Source organism: Channa argus, chromosome 18 (assembly GCF_033026475.1).
Source record: "Channa argus isolate prfri chromosome 18, Channa argus male v1.0, whole genome shotgun sequence".
NCBI lineage: Eukaryota > Metazoa > Chordata > Actinopteri > Anabantiformes > Channidae > Channa > Channa argus.
In genome coordinates, this window is record NC_090214.1 from 422,618 (window position 1) to 448,012 (window position 25,395).

At 39.2% G+C, this 25,395-nt stretch overlaps 1 protein-coding gene across 2 annotated transcripts; it reads right to left on the minus strand.

The window, feature by feature from the left end:
* Positions 1-779: 779 nt before the first annotated feature.
* On the minus strand, positions 780-25,170 carry LOC137104144 (uncharacterized). 2 transcript variants are annotated; one of them, XR_010911641.1, is made up of 7 exons: positions 25,117-25,170; positions 24,274-24,420; positions 22,365-22,432; positions 21,822-21,979; positions 20,104-20,240; positions 19,147-19,223; positions 780-927 (listed from the first exon to the last, which is right to left on the minus strand). XR_010911641.1 is itself a non-coding variant. In XM_067485023.1 (7 exons), the coding sequence occupies exons 6-7, from the start codon at positions 19,152-19,154 to the stop codon at positions 11,098-11,100; spliced, it is 1,635 nt and encodes a 544-aa protein (XP_067341124.1). In that variant the 5' UTR covers positions 19,155-19,223; positions 20,104-20,240; positions 21,822-21,979; positions 22,365-22,432; positions 24,274-24,420; positions 25,117-25,170; the 3' UTR covers positions 10,101-11,097. The 2 variants fall into 2 exon arrangements, 1 of the variants encoding a protein (XP_067341124.1); XM_067485023.1 differs by lacking the exon at positions 780-927 and adding an exon at positions 10,101-12,724.
* Positions 25,171-25,395: the final 225 nt, after the last annotated feature.

A 25,395-nucleotide genomic window follows, 5' to 3' on the forward strand; every position in this document is an offset into this window, starting at 1 on the left:
CTGAATAGGTTAGTTAAGGTGGGAGGTGGGAACAGAGTCAGAATAATTACGACCCTAACTCGTTAGGTTCATTAGCAAACTACCCAAAAGTGTGTCAATTAAACTAATCAGATTTAAAACATACGAGAAATCTGCTCCATCATCACCAGCTTCAACATTAAAGTGATGAACCAGGAATACATCAGTAATTCTAACATTTCACTCAATGCATGAAGAGTACTTTTAGTTTTGGTTTAATTTTACCTGTTTTCACAGCTGAGGTTCAATACAAAAGTTCTTGAGAGATCAGACTGAAGACAGAAGTAAAGAGGATGATGATTTTATTTCATTTCTCCAACTCAGACATTTGGTTAATTAGATTAAAACAACCAAAAATGCTGGTTTCTGATTGGCTGGTATGTGCTCACTAATGAAATCCATCAGCCCATTTCAGTATATTTCCATTACCCACTTTTACCGATATACAGAAAGAAAAAGTATTTAAAAACACAGAAATCACAACAGAGAAAAAGCTGAATTTATAGTGAATCCTGCTTCATTCAGAGTCAGTGTCTGTCTTACATTCAGAAACCTGTGGTACTGGACTTAAACATTCTTCTGTATCATTTATACATTTCTTGAATTTTTCTGTTAGATCTTTATTCTTGTTACACAGAGCCCCCCCACGCCTCCCAAACTGGCTTTGTGATCTGTTCACATCAGTGATACAAGTCCAATAATTATTTGTGTCTGTTGTTACACACCATTTAGAATGATCACTGGTAGGTTTCCAGCTGCCCATCATAGTACTTACAAATCCAATATTGTAGACATTGTATTTGCCTCCACAAGAGGAATTGGCACGGTCCTTCTGACAGCCCCAGGTCTGCACAGTCAAATTACCCTGGACTTTTGAATGATGAGCAATAGTGAAGTAGAAATCTCCATCTGCAGCAAAAACAGGGGGAAAAATTTAAACATTCAGTTTAATTCTGACCAGGTCCTTTAGGACATATGCACGAGAGACCATCTGAGAAAGTAAGTCTGAATGCTGGGATAACATTTGTGATTCATCAGAGCATCAGTGGCTCCATGGATTCATGCTGAGAGGTGGGAAATTAATGAATCTGGTCATTTTCTTTGCGGTAACCTGCTTCCTGCTGAGGGTCACGCATCAGTTCAACCACTATTTTTTTTTCCCTCTGCAAATCAAGTTCAACATAAGCGTTACCCAAGGAGGCTATAGTGTACTTCAGAAAAAAAAAAAAAAAACTCAGCATGACACCAGAGCTGGTTATGAGGAAGATGCTGGTGTAATACAAAATAATATAATTGTCATTTTACAAACAATGTGTTTTACCACTTCTAAATACATCCACATCCATCTTTTTCTAATCCTAACGTCAGTGGATTTCTTGCCTAAACAGACACAGGACTTAGGAACCAAACTCAGGTCTTCTGCTTGACAGTCCTGTGCTTTGTACACCGACCACCCTCCTCAATCACACGCTGCCAACTCAGTTTTCTTTGATAAAAGAAAAAAACTATTTCGTTCATTCAAAAAATATGTCACGTCATAACATAAAGATTAACTCGAAAATGTAATCTCGTTTGCAGTTTAGTTTTATAGGCTCATAATTTGTAGGAGACAGTGTCAGTAAACCTTAGTCATATCTCTGTGTGATGTCAGACAGACAGAGAGACTGAAATCCAGCTGCAGACTAACTTTACTGCAGTCACCCTCTCTTAATTAGAACATGAATTATCTCATTCCCAGACCTTAATTAGTTGTGGACACAAGAGTTTTTTCTCTCTCAGATGTCACTATGGGGGTTCTGCAGTTTCCAAAAAAAAAACCTTCTTCTGCCCTGTTGACATTGTCCCAACCACTTTACTTTGGACTGTCACTGATTCACTTGGTCCTTGTCTGGTAAATATGAAAAATTTGTCTCAGTCTACTCGCACGGTCCCCTCCTCTTTTAACAAGCTGTAGTGAACGTCATTCTTAAAAAGCCAAACCTGGATCCTTGTGACCCAATAACGGACCCATATCTAAACTGCCTTTCATGTCCAAAATTTTAGAAAAAGTGGTAGCCCAACAACTTTCCACTTTTCTGCATCATCATCAAATCTTTCATTCAAGTTTAAGTCAGGTTTCTGCAAAATGCACTGAACAGACACAGCCCTTCTCAAACTGTCAAGTGACATTTTGATGGCGACGGACTCCAGCCAGTACACAGTGCTGGTTTTACTGGATCTAACCTCAGCATTTGATACAGTTGACCACAGAATTTTGATAAATTGTCTCCAAAATGTCATTGGGTTGTCTGCTTCTGTACTTCAGTGGTTTTCTTTGTATCTTACTGATAGAACTTCTGTTGCAATCATGTCTGACATCGTGTACAGTACCACAGGGATCAGTTTTAGGTCTGTTGCTGTTTTTACTGTATATGAAACCTCTTCCTTGTATTATTCAGCGTTTTAATCATGTGTCTTATTTCTTATATGGTGATGATATTCAGTTATGTTGTTCTTTCAGAGAGTCGGAAGTTGTTGTCTAACTTGTTGGAATGTCTGTCTTGTATTAAGGAGTTGTTGGGCAATAAGTGCCTGCAACTAAACCCAAAAAAGACAGAAACTTTGATTGTTGCTCCAGATTGTTGCTTTACCAAACAAATATAGAATTTCTTCTAAAATTCTGGTGTTCTCCCATAGAGCCCTTCATGACCAGGCTCTTGGGTACATCTCTGACCTGTTGACCTAGAAGTCAAAATCTGCTCGTGGTCCCTAAAACCCATTTTAAAACTCTGGGGGATCTTTCTTTTCAGTCAGTGGCTCCCAGACTGTGGAACACCCTGCCCCTGTCTCTGTGTCTGTGTGTGGCTGATTTTGCTGATTCTTTTAAAAAGCAACTGAAGCCACTCTTCTTGAGACTAGCTTTTAGCTGACTGGGCTCTTATGGTTCCATTCTGTCCTCGTGCGGTAAGCGTATTGTGTCACTTCCTGTTTCTTTTGGGTTTCTACCGAAGGACTGTTTACTGTTTAATTGTAGCGGTTATTTTTACTTAAATAAGTGTTTTCTTCACACAAGAATTAATACTTGAGTCGTAACATACGCTTGTATTACACAAGCACCTGCTTTTGCAAAACATAACCAGCTAAAGTTTGCAAATTCCACATTTCACTTATATTAGCTTCGTTAGCTTAGCGGTTATCCATTAGCAATGGCTTCTCTGTCTCCCTCTGTTTCTCCTTCTCTCACTTGCTCGGTGTGTCTCATGTTCAGTTTTTCCTCTGCCTCCTTTAGTGATAATGGTTTATGTAATAAGTGTAAGGTTTTTGCAGCTTTGGAGGCGAGGCTCACGGAATTGGAAGCACGGCTCCGCACCATGGAAAACAACTCAGCTAGTCAGGCCCCGGTAGCTGGTGCGGGCCGACCTAGCGTAGCCCCTGCTAGCTGTCCCCCGGCAGTTCCCGAGCAGCCGGGAAGCCAGTCCGGCTGGGTGACGGTTCGTAAGAGATCTAATGCTAAGCAGACACCTGAGGTTCACCACCAGTCGGTTCACCACCAGTCGGTTCACCACCAGTCGGTTCACGTTTCTAATTGATTTTCCCCACTCAGCGACACATCCACTGACAAACCCACTCTGGTAATTGGCAGCTCCATAGTCAGAAACGTGAAGTTTCAGACTCCAGCGACCGTAGTCAAATGTCTTCCTGGGGCCAGAGCGGGCAACGTTGAATCATATTTGAAACTCCTGGCTAAGGATAAACGTAAATACAGTAATATTATTATTTACGTGGGAATTAATGACGCCCGATTACGCAAATCGGAGATCACTAAAATGAATGTTGAATCGGTGTGTAACTTTGCCAAAACAATGTCGGACTCCGTAATTTTCTCTGGTCCCCTGCCAAATCTGACCAGTGACGACATGTACACCCGCATGAAAACTTGGTTGCAGCAGGAAGAATATGTCAGTTTAAATGAGTCAAACCCCCAAAGTCATATTAATTATCATGTTCCTAGAAGCACAGGCTGAGGTGGAGGAGTTGCAGCAATCTTCCATTGTAGCTTATCAATAATTTCTAGACCTAAACATAGTTATAACTCATTTGAGAGTCTTACTTTTAACCTTTCACACCCAAACTGGAAAACTCAAAAACCACTATTATTTGTTATCGTGTACCGTCCTCCAGTCCCTTATTCAGAGTTTTTGATTGAATTTTCTGATTTTCTATCTGATTTAGTGCTTAGTACAGATAAAGTCATTATAGTGGGTGACTTTAACATTCATGTAGATGCTGACAGTAACTGTCTGAGCACTGCGTTTAATTCATTATTAGATTCAATTGGTTTTTCCCAAAATGTAAATAAACCCACCCACTGTTTTAGTCACACGTTAGACCTTGTCCTTACGTATGGAATTGAAGCGGATAATTTAACCATATTTCCTCACAACTCTATTCTATCTGACCATTTTTAATAACATTTGAATTTACAATAACAGACTATATAGCAGTTAGGGAAAAATTCCACTATAGCAGATGCTTAAGTGAAAAAGCTGTCAACAAATTTAAAGAAATTATTTCTTCATCATTTGCTTCACCATATGTTAATACAATGGAAAGTAGTCTCCTTAATGTTACTCCTGCACAAGTAGATTATCTTGTTGACAATTCTGCAGCCTCACTACGTACAATACTCGATAGTGTTGCCCCTCTGAAAAAGAAGGCAGTAAACCAGCAGAGGTGATCTCCATGGTATAGTTCACAAACACGCAACTTAAAACAGGCAACACGAAAGTTGGAAAGGAAGTGGCATTCCAGAAATTTTGAAGAATCTCATTTAGCCTGAAAAAATAGTTTAAAAATGTACAAAAAAGCTCTCTGTGATGCCAGAATAGCATATTATTCATCATTAATAGAAAAAAACAAGAACAACCTCTGGTTTCTGTTCAGCACTGTAGCCAGGCTGACTAAGAGCCAGAGTTCTGTTGAGCCTACTTTTCCCTTAACTCTGAGCAGCAAAGACTTCATGACTTTCTTTATGAATAAAATTGTAGCTATTAGAGAAACAATTCACCAGATCCTCCCGCCAAATATTACGGATAGATCTTCATGTACAGCAGTGCTAGAATCATCGATAAAGCCCCAATCCCTCTTAGACTGTTTTTTTACACATAGATCTCTCTGAGCTAAATTCAGTTATTACCTCATCTAAACCAACAACCTGTCTGCTAGACCCTATTCCAACTAGACTGTTCAAGGAAGCTTTACCCTTAATAGATACATTCATATTAGATATCATCAATCTATCTTTAGAAACAGGTTATGTACCACAGGCCTATAAGGTAGCTGTGATTAAACCACTACTTAAAAAACCCTGTCTTGACCCAGCTGTTTTAGCCAATTACAGACCAATATCTAATTCAATTCAATTCAATTTCAATTCAACTTTATTTATATAGCGCCAATTCACAACAAAGTCATCTCAGGGCACTTTACAGAATAAAGTCAAGATTATAAAGATGTATAAAGATAACCCAACAAATCCCCCTTGAACAAGCCCTAGGCAACAGTGGAGAGGAAAAACTCTTTAATTTTAATGGGAGAAACCTCCAGCAGAACCAGGCTCAGGGTGGGCGGCCATCTGCCTTGACCGGTTGGGGTTAGTGGAAAGTGGAGAAAGAAAAGAAAAGAGCAATGAAAAGCAACAACAAAACAACAACAAAACGAAACAACAAAAAAGCAACAACAAAGCATTGTACAAGTTGGTAGGACACAGAATTAATGGCATACAGTGGTGACAAATAAATGTATAGAGAAAAGCTAGTTCAGGTTGAGTGAGCAGTTTTAACTATAAGCTTTATCAAAAAGGAAAGTTTTAAGCCTAGTCTTTAAAGTAGAGAGGGTGTCTGCTCCACGAATTTGGATTGGAAGCTGGTTCCACAGGAGAGGAGCTTGATAGCTACAGGCTTTGCCTCTGGGAACCACAAGTAGGCCTGTATTCTGGGATCGAAGTGGTCTAATCGGGCGATACAGAACTATGAGATCTTTTAAATATGATGGAGCTTGACCATTAAGAGCTTAGTATATAAGGAGGAGGGTTTTGAACTCTATTCTAGATTTTATGGGAAGCCAATGAAGAGAAGCTAGTGAAGGTGAAATATGATCTCTCTTCCCTAATCCAGTCAGCACTCTTGCTGCAGCGTTTTGGATTAATTGAAGGCTTTTTAGAGAGTTATTAGGACACCCCAGAAATAGGGAATTACAGTAGTCCAACCTAGAAGTAACAAATGCATGGACCAGTTTTTTGGCATCACTTTGAGACAGGATGCTTCTAATTTTAGCAATGTTCCGTAGGTGGAAGAAGGCTGTTCTAGAGATTTGTCTTATATGTGACATAAACGCCAAATCCTGGTCAAAAATAACTCCAAGGTTCCTCACCGCAGTACTGGAGGCCAAAGTTATGTCATCTAAAGTAACTAAATTGTTAGACAGCATATTTCTCATGTTTTTAGGCCCAAAGAGGATGATTTCAGTTTTGTCTGAATTTAGAAGTAGGAAATTGTAGGACATCCAGGTCTTTATGCCTTTTAGACATGCTTCAAGTTTGACTAATTGGTTAGTATCTTCTGGTTTCACAGATAAATACAGCTGGGTATCATCGGCGTAGCAGTGGAAGTTTATGGAATGTTTCCTAATAATTTTGCCTAAAGATGACATATACAGATTGAAAAGTATTGGTCCTAACACAGAGCCCTGTGGAACTCCATAACTAACTTTTGTGCAGAAAGAGGAGTCATCATTAACATGAACAAGTTGGAATCTGTCTGACAGATAAGATTTAAACCAATGCAGTGTGGTTCTTTTAATCCCAAATCCATGTTCTAGTCTCTGTGATAAAATGTTGTGGTCAATGGTGTCAAATGCGGCACTAAGGTCTAGTAAGACGAGTACGGACACAAGTCCATTATCTGAAGCCAGGAGAAGATCATTGGAGACTTTTACCAGTGGTGTTTCTGTACTATGATGAACTCTAAATCCTGACTGAAAGTCTTCATACAAATTATTCCTGTAAAGGTGATCATATAATTGTTTTGCAACTACTTTTTCAAGGATTTTAGAAATAAACGGGATATTTGATATTGGTCTATAGTTGGCTAAATCACCTGGATCAAAACAGGGTTTTTTAAGTAATGGTTTGATTACAGCAACTTTATAGGCCTTTGGTACATAGCCTGGTTCTAAAGATAGACGAACGACATCTGGTGGTCTCAGCACCGCATAGAAGACACCAAGCAAAACTGTTCAGCGCAATGATCCCACGATGGTGGAACAAGCTACCAGACGCTGCACGCTCAGCTGATTCTCTCCCAATATTGAAAAAACTGCTGAAAACTGAACTCTTCCGCATCTTCCTATGCACTTAATTCTTCAAAAAAAAAAACCAAAAAAAACAAAACAAAAAAAAACCCTTTCTGCTCTCTTGCACTTGTATCTCGTGAACTGTGAACACTTTTCTGATAGGACTTTGCTTTGATGTTTTCTCCTTGACTTAGATTTTTGCTGCCTTGTACCTCACTTGTAAGTCGCTTTGGATAAAAGCGTCTGCTAAATGACTAAATGTAAATATAAATGTTGGTTAATCCAGTCTAATATGAATGTGTCTATTCAAGGTAGAACATCTTTAAGCAATTTGGTTGGAACAGGGTCTAAAAGACAAGTTGTTAGTTTTGAAGAAGCGATAGTTGAATTTAGCTCAGTGAGATCTATGGGTGAAAAGCAGTAAAGATAGATTGATGATATCTAATATGAATGTATCTATTAAGGGTAAAGCTTCCTTGAGCAGCTTAGTTGGAATAGGGTCTAGCAGACAGGTTGTTGGTTTAGATGAGGTAATAATTGAAGTTAGCTCAGAGAGATCTATGGGTAAAAAGCAGTCTAACAGGGATTGGGGCCTTATCGAGGATTCTAAATCTGTTGTACATGAAGATCTATCTGTAATATTTGTAGGGAGGATCTGCTGAATCTTTTCCCTAATGGCTACAATTTTATTAGTAAAGAAAGTCATAAAGTCATTGCTGCTCAGAGTTAAAGGAAAACTAGGCTCAACAGAACTATGGCTCTTTGTCAGCCTGGCTACAGTGCTGAACAGAAACCGGGGGTTGTTCTTGTTTTCCTCTATTAGTGCGGAATAATACGCTGTTCTGGCATCACGGAGAGCTTTTTTGTACATTTTTAGACTGTTTTTCCAGGCTAACCGGAATTTTTCTAAATTAGTGGAACGCCACTTCCTCTCTAACTTTCGTGACACCTGCTTTAAGCCGTGCATTTGTGAATTGTACCATGGAGGTTGGCTCCTCTGATTCACTGCCTTCCTTTTGTAATCTCCCCTTTATTTCTAAAATAATTGAAAAAGTAGTTGCAAAACAATTATGTGATCACCTTCACAGGAATAATTTGTATGAAGACTTTCACTCAGGATTTAGAGTTCATCATAGTACAGAAACAGCACTGGTAAAAGTCACCAACGATCTTCTCATGGCCTCAGATACTGGACTCATCTCTATACTTGTTCTGTCAGATCTTAGTGCTGCATTTGATACCATTGATCATAACATTTTATTACAGAGACTGGAACATGAAATTGGAATTACAGGAACTGCACTAGGTTGGTTTAAATCTTATCTGTCTGATAAATTTACATTTGTTCATGTTAATGACGAATCCTCCATACACACAAAGGTTAGCTATGGAGTTCCACAAGGCTCTGTGTTAGGACCAATACTTTTTACTTTATATATGTCTCCTTTAGGCAACATAATTAGAAAACACTGCAATTTCCACTGTTATGCTGACGATACCCAGCTATATTTATCTATGGAACCAGATGAAAATAATCAGTTAATAAAGCTTCAAGCCTACAAGACATAAAGACCTGGATGTCCCACAATTGTTTACTTTTAAACAAAACTGAAGTCATAGTATTTGGGCCCAAAAATCTCAGAGATATGATGTCCAACCATATTGTTACTCTAGATGGCATAAGTCTGGCCTCCAGTACTACTGCAAGGAACCTTGGAGTTATTTTTGAACAGGATTTGTCCTTTAACTCACATATAAAACAAATCTCTAGAACAGCCTTCTTCCACCTACGGAACATTGCCAAAATTAGGAGCATCCTGTCTCAAAGTGATGCCGAAAAACTGGTCCATGCATTTGTTACCTCTAGGTTGGACTACTGTAATTCCCTTCTTTCAGGATGCCCCAGTAACTCCCTAAAGAGCCTGCAATTAATCCAAAATGCTGCAGCAAGAGTGCTGACTGGAACTAGCAAGAGAGATCATATTTCACCTTCACTAGCTTCTCTCCATTGGCTTCCCATTAAATGTAGAAGAGAATTTAAAACCCTGCTTCTTACATATAAAGCTCTGAATGGTCAGGCTCCATCATATATAGAAGATCTCATAGCACCATATCATCCCAGTAGACCGCTTTGCTCTCAGAATGCAGGCCTACTTGTGGTTTCCAGAATTTCCAAAAGTAGAATGGGAGCTAGAGCCTTTAGCTATCAAGCTCCTCTCTTGTGGAACCAGCTCCCAGTTCAGATTCGGGAAGCAGACACCCTCTCTTCTTTTAAGTCTAGGCTTAAAACCTTCCTCTTTAATAAAGCATATAGTTAGTTATAGTTATGCTGCCATAGTCTTAGACTGCTGGGGGACCCACCCCCCAATGCACTGAGCTCCTTTCCTCCTCTTGACCATCTCTCCTCTCCTCTCACCCCGCAATTGTCACCACTGTATGTCATTAACTCTGTGTGTTCTCTCCCGTAGTTGTCTTTGTCCTTCTCTGTCCCCCTCTCTCTGTCCCTTCCTGCAGGTGTCCCTGGCTTTGAAGCTGTGTGTCTTCCAGTGTGCAGCTACTGGTCCCACCAATCTGCCCGATGTTTTGTTGTTGCTTTTTGTTGCTCTGTTGTTTTCTCTCTCCCCTTTCCACTCACCCCAACCGGTCGAGGCAGATGGCCGTCCACCCTGAGCCTGGTTCTGCAGGAGGTTTCTTCCGTTAAAGGGAGTTTTTCCTCTCCACTGTTGCCTGTGACTTGTTTAAGGGGGAATTGTTGGGTTCTCTTTATACATCTTTATAATCTTGACTTTATTCTGTAAAGTGCCCTGAGATGACTTTGTTGTGAATTGGCGCTATATAAATAAAGTTGAATTGAATTGAAATTGAATTGAATTATATCAGGACTCGGTATTCATTATTGGCAAGTACTCAAATGTAAGTACTTGTACTTGCAAGTAAGGCCTCTGGCTTGAAGGTGCATAAATTGGCCTATCGGGAACATCAAAAGGTATTCATTTGATACATCATTTGGTATTTTTAATACAACAAAAAACAACTTTATTGTCTACATGAAAACAGGATTCTACAAAGTAAAAGAGTGAGTGCAAATGGGTGAATGAGAAGCAGTGTAAACTAGTAAAGTCCAAGTTAATTTACCATTTATTCTTATGAGACCAAATAACCTTCTGCACTCTCTCACGTGCCTACTGATAAACTTAATAGTGTTCTGCTCATGTAAATGTGATATTTTTCTCTCTCACTCTCCCAGAAAATTAACCCAGTTAATAGTTGCTGTATCTGCAGTGTAGTACAAAAATAAATGGTGAAAACCTGTGAATAAATTTCACAGGCAGATTATAATCAGTGGTGTAGAATACAATGTACCGTAGAAGGGAAATACACAAACATTTTCCTTTTTTCCCCCCCAAAACAACTACCATTAAATTGATTAGGTTTTTTTAAATTCTTACAACATGCTGATATTTAGAAAACAATCAACTGGAAAATGTCGGTAGTGGTGGGTTAGATACTTTGTGAGTTTTTGATACTGCTAAACATTTTTATATTAATGCAGTTAATATAAAATTCAATCATTGTTATGTCCAAAGAGGTTGAAGTTTGCTGGAATGATACATTTCACATTTCATACTGTATATTTTATAATACATAACCTTACTGTTTGAATGATAAACTAAAGAAATATAATATGATGGTTTAAGTCAGAAATGCAGACATCGTTCTGCTGGTTTCCTGGTTAAAAGACATTTTTCAGGTCTTTACAATTCCTTTAAACATTGCTTTTCCAAAAGCTTTAACTTTATCACCAAGGCTACCAAACATGTACTGCAGTGCTTCCATGGTTCCTGTATCCACGTGACTTTTGATTTCCTCCAGTTTCTGGACCTTCTGTGTGTCTCCTTTCTCCTTCATCTTCTCAATAAGAAAGTCCAGGTGGACATATGTGGACACTGAATTGACATTTAGGGCAATCTGCTCCAGACTGACAACATGTTGGTACGACTCTTCAAGAAACTGATTCTTCGCTTCTTTGAGTGCTTCCATCTCTTTCTGAAGATTTTCCAAAAGGGTCAACTTCTTCTTAGTTTCTAACTTGTTCTTTTCATACTTTGCTTTCATTTCTGTTTCGGTCCTTTTTACTTTTTTAGTCTTGGCCATGTACCTCCATTTTTCTTTCACATGAACTGACACAGGACACCTCCCTGTACAAACAGTACAGCGGCCTCCTCTCATGACCTTACAGTCTTTAGGAGACAGAGACATTGTACATCCAGGATAGTGACAGTTCTCCTCACAGACAGTGCAGCAGACGCCCCCTTTAAAAAACACCATCCCCCACATCCCACCACTGATTTCTACTGGAACCTTGTAGACCTCCTCAACTTCTACAGCAAAATTTGCGTTCTTCTTCATCTCTTGTTCATGTTTCCTCAGAACTTCCTGAATCTGTTCGATCTCTCTCTGTTTTAGTTCGATCAGTTTGACTTTGTCTTGCAGGTTGTTTACACAGGATGTAATTCTGATGTGTGAATTCAGAACCTCAAATGTTTTCTCCAGAGTTTGAGCTCTAGATCCCTTCAGGAATTTTGTGAATTGCTCCATTCCTCTCTTGGTTACCCTCCATGCATTCTCTAACCCAAGCACATTGTCCTCTGTTCTGGGTGTGCTCTGACGGTTATTGAACATAAAGTGAACAGGTTGATTCTTCTCATTTTTGGCACATTTAATGTTTGCGGCTTCAAGAGCTTTAAGGGCATTTTCAGGGGTTATTCCATCTGAGTATGTAACAAGGACAACAATTTTCTTCTCCATGTCTTTTCCAAAAAGAGACACAATTGAATTAAATATGTACCTTAGCCGACTGCTCACTCGATTCTCACTTGCTTTCAGTGCCAGACACACTGCATGAATTTCATGAACTCCATTCTCTGTGCGGAACAAGTCAAACAATCTTTGACTGACAATGAGATCGTGTTCAATCCCTCTGGTATCTCCATATCCAGGAGTATCAATGATGGTCAGAGAGTAGGGCAGAGTTTTACCTTCAAAACCAAAGATCTCGTACACCATCACATCTGATGTCTGACTTTCACACTGACTTCTCTTCTCGTCCTCTATGATCTCAAACCAGACATTGTCTTCAAAATCAACTCCCATGGTGTAATTCATCAGAGCATTGATCAGAGTAGATTTTCCTGCTCCTGTTTCACCCACAGGTAAAATGTTTTTATTTTTATTGCTTAGACACTTTTCACCAACAGTCATTTTTATTAGTGTCCCGACCTTTTCCTTCTTTGGTCTCAGCTGGTATACAGCAGGAGATCCTGAATGGACAACAACACTTTTGGAGATGGTGTCCTTGTATTTGTTACATACTCTGTATAAGGAAAAAAAAAAAAAGAAGAATTGAGTTTCCTTAAAACACATTTTATCTTTATGTACTTGCTTTTACCCTTTTAGTCTTGTACAGCCCTGGTTGATAGGCTGGTAACCTGTTCAGGGTCTACTCTAAAGGTTCACTAACAGCTGGATTGGTTACAGCACCTCCCTAAAAGGATAAGCCATTTCTCTTTCAACAGCAGTGTTTTCACATACAGCAGTGGTTTAGAAAGGTAGAAGGGCCCTCATTTCCCAACCTGACAAAGGAAGAATATTGGACATATTGCTGAGCGTTGCTTTTATTAATCTCTTGCCCCCTGAAGAATCTCAGCATGAGTATCACCTCAAAGTGGATGCTTCCCTTAACTTGTCTCTGCTCCTAATCCTTGCACACTTGCCCTCTACCCTCTATACAAGACATGTGATCAACCTTGGCAATTAGCTTCGAGTGAAATTAAAAGGACCTGCCAACTATCTGCCAGCTTTCATCATTTGACAACTGTTGAAAATACTGACATAAAGGTGAAGCCGAGCTTAGCAGAAGCTTTTATCCAAAACAAATTACAAAGGAGGTGCAAGGCAGCACAAATCTAAGTCAACGAGTAATAAACATAAAAAACAAAAAAGCAAGTTTTTTTTTTATATAATTAAGTGCATAGGAAGGTGCGGAAGAGTTCTTTTTAAAGCTGTTTTTTAGAAATTGAGAGTGAAGCTGCTTGACCATGCAATGCTACAGTTTGGTAGCTCGTTCTACCATCGGGGGATCACTAAGCTGAAGAGTTTTGATTAATGTCTTCTGTGCAGTGCTGGGACCACCAGATGTTGTTTATGGGCAAAGCACAGCAGACGGTAGAGATTGTAGACCTGAATGAGGCAGTTGAGGTAAGAAGGAACTGTTAAGTTGACCTTTCCTTAGGCAAGAGACAGAGCCTTGAACCTAATGCAGGCACTCACAGGAAGCAAGTGTAGACATCTGAGGAGTGGTGTGACATGAGTCCTTCATGGCTGATTAAAAATGAGGGGAGCTGCCACATTTTGGATCATCTGCAGGGGTTTGATCGTGCATACTAGTAAAACCATTAACAGGGTGTTGCAGTAATCACGACGGGATATGACAAGCACCTGCACAATGACTCTGGTTGTAAATTCCAAGAAAGGGTTTGATCTTTCTGATTTTGTAGAGGAAAATTCCCTGGAGACTGAGGAGATGTGGTCCGTAAAGCTTAGTTGGTCACTGATGATGGCCCCAGATTTCTGGCCGACTTAGTGGGGACAATCACTGTAGACCCAATGTTGATTGTAACGTTGTGTTGTGTTGAAAGTCTGGCTGGGAAGACAAGAACTTCGGTCTTGGAGAGGTTAATCTAAAGATGTTGCTCTTTCATCCAAGCAGTGATGTCAGAGAGACAGGAAGAAATGTGTGATGAGACAGTGGAGTCCTCCGGTGGAAAGGACAGGAAGAGCTGTGTGTCGTCAGCATAACAGGGATAGGAAAAGCCATGTGATCAGATGATAGAACTCAGGCATGTAGTATAGACAGAAAAAAAAGAGGACTAATAACTGAACCCTGCTGCACACCGGTAGAGAGGCTATGAGAGTTAGAAAATGCCCCTGTCAGGATACGTTGAAGGTTCATCCCAATAGGCAAGACTGAAGCCAGGCTAGATTTGATCCAGAGATGCCCAAGTCAGAGAGTGTGGATATGATGGTTCACAGTGTCAAAGGCCACAGGAATTCCATCAGGAACGCCGTTTCTGTGAAGTGACCACTCTTGAAGCAAGACTGGTTGACATTGAGGAGGTTGTTCGGAGAGAGAAAGTCTGATAGTTCATTGAAGACTGCTCATTCCAGGTTGTTGGCCAGAATCCCAGAACCCCAGAAAACCAAAGCCCATGAGCTAAATTACTTCACTCCTTTATAGCAGTAAGGAGACATAAAGCAGACTCAATAAGCACCCTAACTCATCCTTTTCTCCAGCTCCAAAGATGCTGTTAAAGTGGGAAAACTTTAGTATTAAAGCTAACAAGCATTTGTTGAGATGCTGCTCTCCCCACTAAGCTGGACAGAATGACTTAAAGAAACCATGCTCCGTCTATAATGGAAAACATCTCAGAAGAGAGTACCTCCAATTGCAGTTACCTCTTACACTTTGGGGCAGAAAATACAGATCTTATTACCCTGATTGAGCCAATTCATAGTGGTCTTCCAGGTGACCCTGTTGCTATTAAAACCAAATCAGAATGGACACTGCAAGCATATTTGCTGTGCAGAAGTATGTTATTGGTCAAAGCACACCAGAGGGTAAGCTCAGGGCTTAAGGGATAAGACTGATTTACAGGGGTGGACTCTATGTCTACAGAGGTACAGTGAGTCAGACAATGTCAGCTATCAACATTATCTTGTCTCCTATGAATTCAGGTACTACTCTGTGAAACTACGCAGGAGAACAAAAAAGATGGGGCAAAATGTTTAAATGTTTTTTAGCAATTTGTACTGGAGCCAAGAATACAGAACACGTGAGGAAGGTATTGAATGTTGAAATCAGGGAGTTGGTGAGGGGCTGTCGGTTGGTTGGTTGAGTATGGCTCCACTCCAAGATGAGTGAAGTTTAAGTGATTGGAAGGAGGGGAGACTGGACATTAAGAACAGAGAGAGACAGATATGTTTGGTATTATTCTCATGGGTAGTGAATCCTCAAAAAACTGAAAAAACCATATTTGTTATGGATGAGAGAGTCAAGAGATAAAAAAGACAATTTGGTTGGAATAATGAGTGACTGGATCAGGAGCTGGACAAGATGGAGAAGGCAGGTGATGAGGTAAGAAGGTTGGTAATCAAATGAGTTAAGAAGAGGTGAATGATGAATAGTAGAATGTGGCGTCACTGAGGCTAGTGGCAGGCTGCAGGTGAGCTCACTCTACAGGTGAGTATCTCTCTGTTGTCACAGGATTTGTGACACAGGATGTCACAAAACCTGATACAAGTAAGCAGCAGTGAGTAAGCATACAGGATTCCACAGTTCCAAAAATAACAATTCAAAGCCCACAATCCACATTCCTAGGTACAAAATGTAGTCCTTTTTACAAGATCCAATAATCCATATCCAAAATTCAAACACAACAGTCAAAAGCTCAAATGCCCAATCCAATATATCTCAATCCAAACATCAAGAAACAGGGGGATTTATGGCACCAAATGGGTCAATGTTAATGACAGATTTGATGCAAGAGACAAGGAATGTAGGATGTACTGTAAGGGGTCTGGGGAGCCGCAGCTTAACTGCTGCGGGGTTGATGGTTTCGGAGATGGGAAATGGATCGATCAACCAAGGTGTTGCCTCTTCGGGATGCAGAAGTTCGATGCTTGTTTTCGGATTGTTTGTATTGATAAACTGACTATGGACTGGTCTGGCAGGATCTTCTCCAGGTGAGGTGCAAATGCTTGAGCAGAAGGAATTGAAGACTCCTCCTTATTCTCAACAGTGGTGGTTGATATTCGTAAACAGTCTGAAATGGTTTCAACCCTGTAGCAAGTGATGGTAGTGAGTTGTGGATGTACTTAACTCAGACCACATTCTTGGACCAGGAGGAGGGGTCCCAGGAGCAGAAAGGGACATAAGCTGATATACAGCTCCTAGCAGTTGGGCTGTTTCTTTGGTTCTTGATCCCAAGTTGTCTAATACACAGCTGCTGAGTAGATGACAGTGGCTTTGCAGTCAGGACAGAATGAGCAGCAGAACACCCATGAATTGAAAACAAGCAGAATAGCCCAACCTGCTCAGGTCAGGTCACAAAGACAAACGGTGTGCAAGAGGCTTCTAGCTCCTTGTAAGAATTTCGGAAGAGTGCCTGGTTTAATGACCTCAGAATCAATTCTCTGCTTTTTGCTAGCGATGTGGTTCTGATGGCTTAATCAGATCATAATCTTTTAAACGCACTGTGGTGGTTTGCAGCTCATGTACAGTGGCTGGGATGAGAGTCAGCACCTTCAAGTCTAAGGTTGTGATTGTCTGTGAGAAAATAGATTGCTGTAGGTTATGAATAAGTTGCTGTCCTAAGTGAAAGACTTTTAAGTATCTTGGAGTTTTGTTTTGACATTGACAGGTGGATTGGTGAAGCATCAGCAGTAATGAAGACACTGACAACAAAAACAGGATACTAAAAAGGTATCATGATACTGTGCCAATAAAAACGATACTATATGCTACAACTCATTTTATTTATTTAGAAGAATGACACTGACAGTACTTGACATTGCAACTTAAATCACACAAGTAATTTTGTATATGAGAAGCACTCTGTTTCCACTGCCTGTCTGCAGATACAGTTTGCACGCAGATCTTTATTTCATATCTGATATATTTTTATCACACTCAAGTAGCTTAAATGGTGAATCAGAAGTTTGAGAGAAAGTAGAGGAGCTCTTCTAACTGAACATGTTAAAGATTTTAAATTCCGAAAGGACACTTTCTCCTCTAAGAGCTCTTTACATTGTCTAAAGTGTTTTCAGCTCCAGAGTATTCGTGTTGACTACAGAAGATTTTGGCATGTTATGATTTTGTCAGTTTTTGCCCTCATAGTCTCTAATACAGTGAAATCTGTTCTACAAACATCTTAGTTCATGGCTGTAGTAAGTAGCCTCCACTTTTTCCCTGCAGTTCCTCTTGGCGCACCTTATAGATTTACAGAGGTCATATTTGGCTGCTTTTTAAGCCTTGAGGTCTCCTGATTTGAAGGCAGTAGTTCGTGCTTTAAGTTTGGCACAAATCTCTGGTCCAATTCATGGCTTCTGATTAAAGTCCAGATGGACATTTTTTTGTACCATGTCACCAATGCACTGACTGATATAACCTATGACAGAGTCTGTGTACACATTGATTTCACAGTTAGCTGTTTCCTCAAACATATGCCAGTCAGTTATTTAAAAGCAGACCTGTAAAGCCTCGTCAGCCATCGTGTTCCATTGTGAATGACCCTGGGAACTGGTTTTTCCTGTTTGAGCCTTTGTTTGAATGAACATAGCAGCAGGATGGCACAGTGATCTGCTTTACCAAAAGCAGGATGCGGGAGGGTTTTTTAGCAGTCCTTGAATGAACTGTAACAGTGATCTAAAATCTGCTCTCCCCTGGAGGAAATAGAAATGTGCTGATGGTATTTTGGCAGAACCTTCTTCATATTAGCTCTGTCGAAGTCCCACAAAACGATAAAAGCGGCATCTGGATGCATGCTTTCATGTCCATTAATAATCCTGTACAGCTCTTCCAGGGCTTTGATTTATCAGCCTGGGGAGGGATGTAAACAGCTGTGAGGAAGACTGTACTGAATTCTCTGGGCAGGTAGAAGGTAAATGGTAAATGTTCTGCACTTATATAGCACTTTTCTACTTATTGGTAATCAAAGCGCTTCACACTGCTTCTTATTCACCCATTCACACTCACAATCACACACACACTCATACACTGATGTGGGAGCTGCTATGCAGCTGGTCAACACTGGACATTTGACCGGAAGAGCTGGGGATCGAACCAACATCTGAGGGATTGATGGATGATACCTGTACCTCCTGCACTAAAGTCACCCTGAAGGGTCTGACTTTATTGGTGAGGTTACAATAAAGCACACTCCTCCTCCCTTTGACTTGCCTGAGGCCTTGGTTCTGTCGTGCCAATAGATGGAGTATTTGTCCAGAGTGACGGCATAGTCAGGGATGCATTGGCTCTAGTCACGTCTCTGTGATCACCAAAACACAGCAGCTCCTAATGTCCCACTGGTAATTGATCCATGTGCGCAGGTCATCCAGTTTACTATTTAGAAACTGTACGTTTGCAAGCAGGATTGATGGTAGAGAAGGTTTGCTGTGTCTCTAACGAGCTCTACACAGCGCTCTGGGATGTTTTCCTCTCCTTGCTTTCCAGAATGTCCATTGCAGAGTCAACGAGAGTTGGCTTAAAGTCCAAAGTCACCAACGATAGTAACTTTAAAAGTGTTTTTCAGGCTGCCTCTGAAAACCCTCCATTTGATGCCCTACTTAGCCCTAACACTTCATCACCCTTTCCTCTACCCCTGGCTGCTAGTAAATCAGTTAGTCCTTAGGAAGCTTTGCACACTAGTAGATCTATTTTTTCATTTAGTCAAATGAGGTTTATTTGCTTCCTTTAAATCTTGTTATATTCCATTAATGTTCCTGATGTTTTAAGTTTATGCTATGGTAACATTTTAGTATTAGTGTCAAGATATTTAAGCACTAGTTGGTATTAAAGTCATATTTTGTTATATTAGTGATAACAGTTGTAACATTATTAAAGATCATATATCACATGGTCAAGAAAGTCCAGCAATTTATAATAAAATTGTTTTTATATATTGTGTAGACATGCAACTGAATGTTGTTTTAATGATCAACTATCCTAAAGTTACTCACGGTGCCATGATGATGCCTGGGACAGAGAGTTCCACACAATTAGGGTGATAGAAGTTGCAGTGTTTGACCTTTGATCTCTGGATAAAAAGAAAATAAAAAACCTTAAAAAACATGAAACTCCGCCCTTGTAATAACAAGTTAAAAGAAAGGAGGTTTTGAGCAGTGGACCTACCTAAATGACCGTTTGGCTGGACAAATTGTAAAATGCGGACAAAAGACTAGCAACACATTATAGCTAAAAGTTCCAACCCCTTAAATGACTCCACTTCTTTACATTACAAACTTTTTACAAAATAACAGGCATTGCTATATCCTCATCTGCTTGTGTGTAAATAAAAAATGATGGATGTATTATTCTGTGTGTACATATGAATTAGTTTTTCCTAACACAGACCTTGTGTCTATATGAAGGTGTTTCTGAAGCATCCAATAGTGACATGAATGTGTACTTGTGGTGTCAATATGAAATGCCAAAGGACGGACAAAGGCATCTCAATTAGACGCTTTGGGAGGCGTCACTATTTGATGCTGTGTGATGGGAACTTGTTGCATATACACAATCAACTGTCACACGATAATCTGTTTGTTGCTTCATTAGTTTACAACAGCTAAATGTGTCTGTGGTATCTTCATGATATTCACAGTTGTGCTTTTATTTTGAAACCGTGTGCTTTTTTGATCTTGCCATCATGTTGTCTCTCTGTTTCAGATCCTCTACCTCCCCCACTGCTTCCTGAGTTTGACTGTGTGTTTGACACACAGCTCAATTACTTTTTTTTATAAAAGCAAACCTTAACTGCATCAAAACAGAGAACTTAGAAACTCTTAATCTACCAAGATAACAAAGTTATTATATCAACTGAGTCTTCACTATTTGTATTTTAAGTCCATGTATCTTTGCATATTCTGATCTTAACATCTGCAAACATTTGATGCTTCTAACAACAATAATCTTACCTGTGCTGTAATGTCAGGAAGCTCTGTGATGCTGAGAAGGCAGAAAGAGTAGAGAGGAGTCAGTGTTCAGAGGGTTTATATCATCGAGAAGGATGGACTGTCTGTAACTCTAACAATGATGTCTCCTCCCTCCTTTGCTGAAAACAGAAAGGGGGTTAAGGGGAGGGTTCGTCAATCAATCACAGAGATTATTGTATTTTTAAATTTCATTTTAGTTTTCAGTCTTTTCACTCTTTCAGTCAAATCTTAGTTGTGGGGATAAAGGCCATATGTTTCACGTTACCCTGAAGGGTAACCACAGTTTCTGTATAGATATTTGCAAAGACAAATTCCAAACTCCTAAAATCTGTGAATTTAATGGGACCTGCAGACAAATTCAACTGTTACTGTTACTGTAGAAAAGACAATCATGAACCTGGTGAATGTGCATCTCCCTAAATGACGTTTTAATGTAAAGGCTGCAATCTTTACCCTAAGCCTAGTACAAGTAGAATTGAGCTGGTACAAATTTTCTTTGCTTCCAGTCTTCACTGATTATCTTCTTCCCATCCTGATTCTCTGACTCTTTCTACTGATTCTTGTTGTTATGATACTGGTGCTGGACTGTATTTCCATCAAAAAAAAAAAGAAAAAAAAAGGTTGTAGTAAAATTAAATTAGTGTAGAAGAAATAGGCAACAAGAAAATACCCAACTCATAGTAATGAATTAAAGTACAGTACAGGAAGTCTAATTTTAAACTGTTTACAGGGTGTTTTTTTTAAAGAAGCAAATATGTTAATCCAAACTTCCTTGTAGAGATAAAAGCTAAATGAATTCTCAGAATTCCTGTTGAGCAACATTCTAGGCTTTGTTTGTGTCACTTTTCAAAACCGAAAGTTTGAGGTTTAACAAGACAAGACTTGAGGCGGGGAATACAAGTTAAGAACATGTAATGAAATATAAATGAAAAAGAAAGTTGTTTTTAGATGTGATTGATTGTTCAGTCAGCAACAGAGCCGAAGACTTCAGGTTTCTCCCAGAGGCCATCAACTGCTTTTCGTACAAAAAGGTCAAACATTATCTTTAGAGTAAAAATGAACAAACAAAAAAAAAAACTAACTTCAAGTATTCATAGCAAACAGAATTTTGTTGCAGAACTTTTGGTTTGGTCCAAACACTGCAGTCAGTACATGGTAAACAGTAGTCAACATTCTTTCATGCAGATCTTTTTTTAATATTTAACAAATATGACCAAAAAACCAAACAAACCTCAACTTCAAAGGCTTTGAGACGAAAAATGTCTTATTAAAAATTACTTCAGATCATCTCGAGAAACGATCCAAAAGATCTCCACAGCATATGGGGTGATGCCCCCACAAGTGCTTCATATGTGGTGTCTTTGCTCGCAGCTAAAGCTAAAGCTAATGCTAAAGTTCCCCATAGAAGAAGACCTACTACTCAAGTTGTGGGAAAACTTAGTGAATCCTTTTCATCCTAGCTCAAAAAAAAATCAACAGATGTCAGTGGAAACTCAGCTTATTGCTATTGTGAGATACATGATGTCTGTAAAGACACTTTTCTGCAAGAGTTTGGAGGGTAAAACAACAGGAGAGGACATATTTTATGTTGGTAATCCGTTCTTGTGCAAAAATGGTCTGAGGTGGAAATCCTTCAACAATGACGTGGTGATACACTGGCTCAACTCCATTTCAAATAACCCAGAGATATCAACCCTTACTGTTTAAAATCCAGGAGAAGTCTAAGGTCTATCTGCTTTTGCCTCAGTTAGATGATGTCATCATGCCTAGAGGAGAGTCCGCCAGTCTTTGCTCTGCTCAGGCCAGGATTATCCGAAATGGGCCAATAGACATCACACCCCTGCACCTAGATAAGTCACTGTAGTTAAGATCATAGAAATAAAACCAAAGAATGAGGAAGAAAAAAATGAACTTTGATAATCTTTTATCTAACACCACCATCAGATCAACACTAACATATAAAACTAGTTTATAACCAAATGTCTGTAAGTATAATCTCTGATGTGTTTAGTGTTAATTAGCTCTTAGCAGGTTAGTTATTGTATAAAAACCAACAAAACACTTGCTCTGTATTAAGATGAAAATATCAAGTGAGGCTGTAAGTTCCCAAACAATTTGTGTTTAAATGAAAAACAGGAAATACATTTTTGTGTAAAATGTTAAACAGCTGTCGTCAATAAACAGACAAAACAAAAAAGCTAAACATAACAGATGAAATCTGAGTAAGTGAGACATTCACTGACCTTTAGACACAGAAGCATATCACCATTAGTGAGTTCTACAGGAAGCCAGAGGAGGTGGTCAACCCAGGCTGGATATTCAAAGAGACCAAGAAACAGTGCTGGTTACCCATAATTCCATTATCTGTTTAGGTCTGTGCCGGGGTTAACGTGTATCAATGGAGAAGTATAAATCGGCCTTAAGTTTACACTTCACGTGGGCACAGTTCACACAGATCTAAGTTAACTAGTTCATGTTAGTTTCTAAATTTGAATTTTGCTTTCACAGCCCCCAAACTCATCGAGTGAACATCTATAGAGGTAGGATCACAGTGATCTCACAGCTTAGTGAACAATGTTCTTTAATCTTTGAGAAATTCCCCATAATCTGTATCTGTAATCTTGTTGAACAGGCCTATGGGGGGCCCAGCATTCATTGGGGCTCTGGGCCGGTGCATCCACTGGCCAGGATGGACCCCACCTCTCACAGCTGGGATAGGCTCCAGCACACCAAGACCCTAAACAAGATGAGCGGTTACAGATATTGGATAGATGATTTCCTCCTGTGAATATATATTTAAGTTTTTATATTTTAGTAAAGAAGAATACTGTGAATACTTTTGTCATTTCCCTAAAATATGTGGGCTAATAAATTATTTCTGCAAACCCTGGACTAGAAAACATTACCATAATCTGGACTAGGTTACTGAATAATGCATTAACAAACAGAAGAAAGGCTGATGTCATTAATCAGCTGTTAAATAAATACATAAACTAATGTGATGTTGCCTTTACACTATGATAACTGATCTGAGGACAGTAAAAACGTTAAAGTTATTTAATTTTAATAAATGTTAAATAGATTAAACACAGATAACATGAAAATAAAGAAGTTGACTGTGAGAGTGGCCAACAGTGGTGACTGTGTCCTAATTATTAGCAATGCCACACTCTGACTGAGGACATTTGGCTACTTCCTGTTCATCTCTGTGGACACAGAAATACAACAAAGACATCAAATAGTTTGAGAGCAGATCAAAACACACATTAGTACATAATCATTGTTAGTAACATACAATAATTGGAATAATGTAGTTTTCTAAATGAGGCCCTGCACTGGGCTCTGACTCCAAGAGGAGGATCTTCTTTTTATGAAGTCATACTAGTGAAGAAAGTGTCAAAAGCCAAAGAATGATGTGGACGGACATGTTACAGTAGTAATACTGGGTTTAATGACTGTACAGTTCTCTTGTCACCTCTAACAGTAACAGCAGTGTGACAGTGACACTGGGATCTAATCTGTGTCAGCTGAGCACAATCTAAACTCTGCAGCCTCATAACAAAGTACATCTTTTTGCTTCCTGTACAAAGTTTCCACAACAGAAACACAAAAGGTGTTTAACTACACATTGAAACAGTTGCTGAATGTTGTTCAGTGAAGCTTTGAAAAATATCAAATGTGACCTGATTTTAACTGTACCATCACCTCCATCACTGTACCATTGACTCCCTCTAGTGCTCAGAATCAGGAGCTACGCTACTTTATTTTACTGTGGCACAGATCTTCAAACATATGTATTTTAGTCACATTTTTCAAAAGCAATGACATTTCTCAGTTTCAACATTTGATATGTTGTCTTTGTTTTATTTACACTAAAAAGATTTTAAAAGATTTGTAAATCGTTGGATTCAGTTTTTATTTAAGTTTCACACAGCATCCAAACTCTTTAGTTAATGGGGTTTAAACACAAGAGGTTTGCATAGATTTTTCAATGTATATGGATCATCTCCAACTGGCTCTTTGGGATAATAACTTTAAAATATCTAAATTTACATGTCTCTGAAAATTAAAACTATGCCACAATTTAGTAAGTTGGAGTCCTGGCTAAAGGTCAGTGTTAGGCTGTGTCTTCATATTCCCTATGCAACTGACCTGCAAGTTAGGTCAATAAAGGTTATTTCAGTTCCAGGCTTTATCCTGGGAGCGGCAGCATTGTAGCAGGTGGGTGGGGGAATGGAGTCATAAAATAGGGCCTGCTGGCTTATCCACTGTCTCTGAACAGCATCCCATCTTATTCACCTGGAAGAAAACATTTTTAGGTTACAGTATTAGTAATGCACAGTAACTGGTCCATATTTCAACATGTCCAGTTGGGGACAAGTTGAGGGTCAAGATCCAGTATCCATCTCTGTGTTTAGTCAGCCACAACATTAAAGTGTTGTATATAATCATCATTTTTATCCTGTATTATAAGATGCAGTATTATTATTTCATCAGACCAATGGACCTGACAACTAATCATATCTACACAGCACATAATGCATAATGACAAATTAAAAATAACAATTCTTCCACTAAAAGAATGTACACACACACACACACACACACACACACACTCATTCCAACAGAGCAATGCGGATGTGCAGCTGACAAATATGCAGCAGTTGTGTGATGGTACCATCTCAGCATGTAATAAGATCTCTAGAGAATATTTCCAGCAGCTTGTTGAATCTATGCCTCAAAGAATTAAGGCATTTCTGAAGGCAAAACCAGGTCCAACCCAGTACTAGCAAGGTGTACCTAATAAAGTGGCCAGTGATAACTCCCCTTTTCAAGCCCTTTTTACATTGCTAATATATACTAATATACTGTTAAGTAGAAAAAACAACACATTAGCATGTAATATATTTCCAATATAACATACTTTAGTTCAGTTTTAATTAATTACTTGATCAGAGTACTTATAACACTGTCCAGAAGATTATGAAAACTCACTCTGTCCTGTTGAGGAGCAGCAGTTCCATCATCCTGTTGATCAGCAGACATTCACCACATGTACTGATGGAGGTGAAGATTACCCAGTGCTCCAGCCATTCATCTCATCAAACCGGTTATTAAAGAAATTATGTTTCTATACAACTAAAGGAGGAACATTACTGCAATCAGAACATGTTTTTTTATTATCATAATGAGTTCAACATGATAAGTCGCAAATATGTTAATGCTGAATAAACAAATAAAATGTTCCCAAAGAACAGATTTTTTCCGTTAACG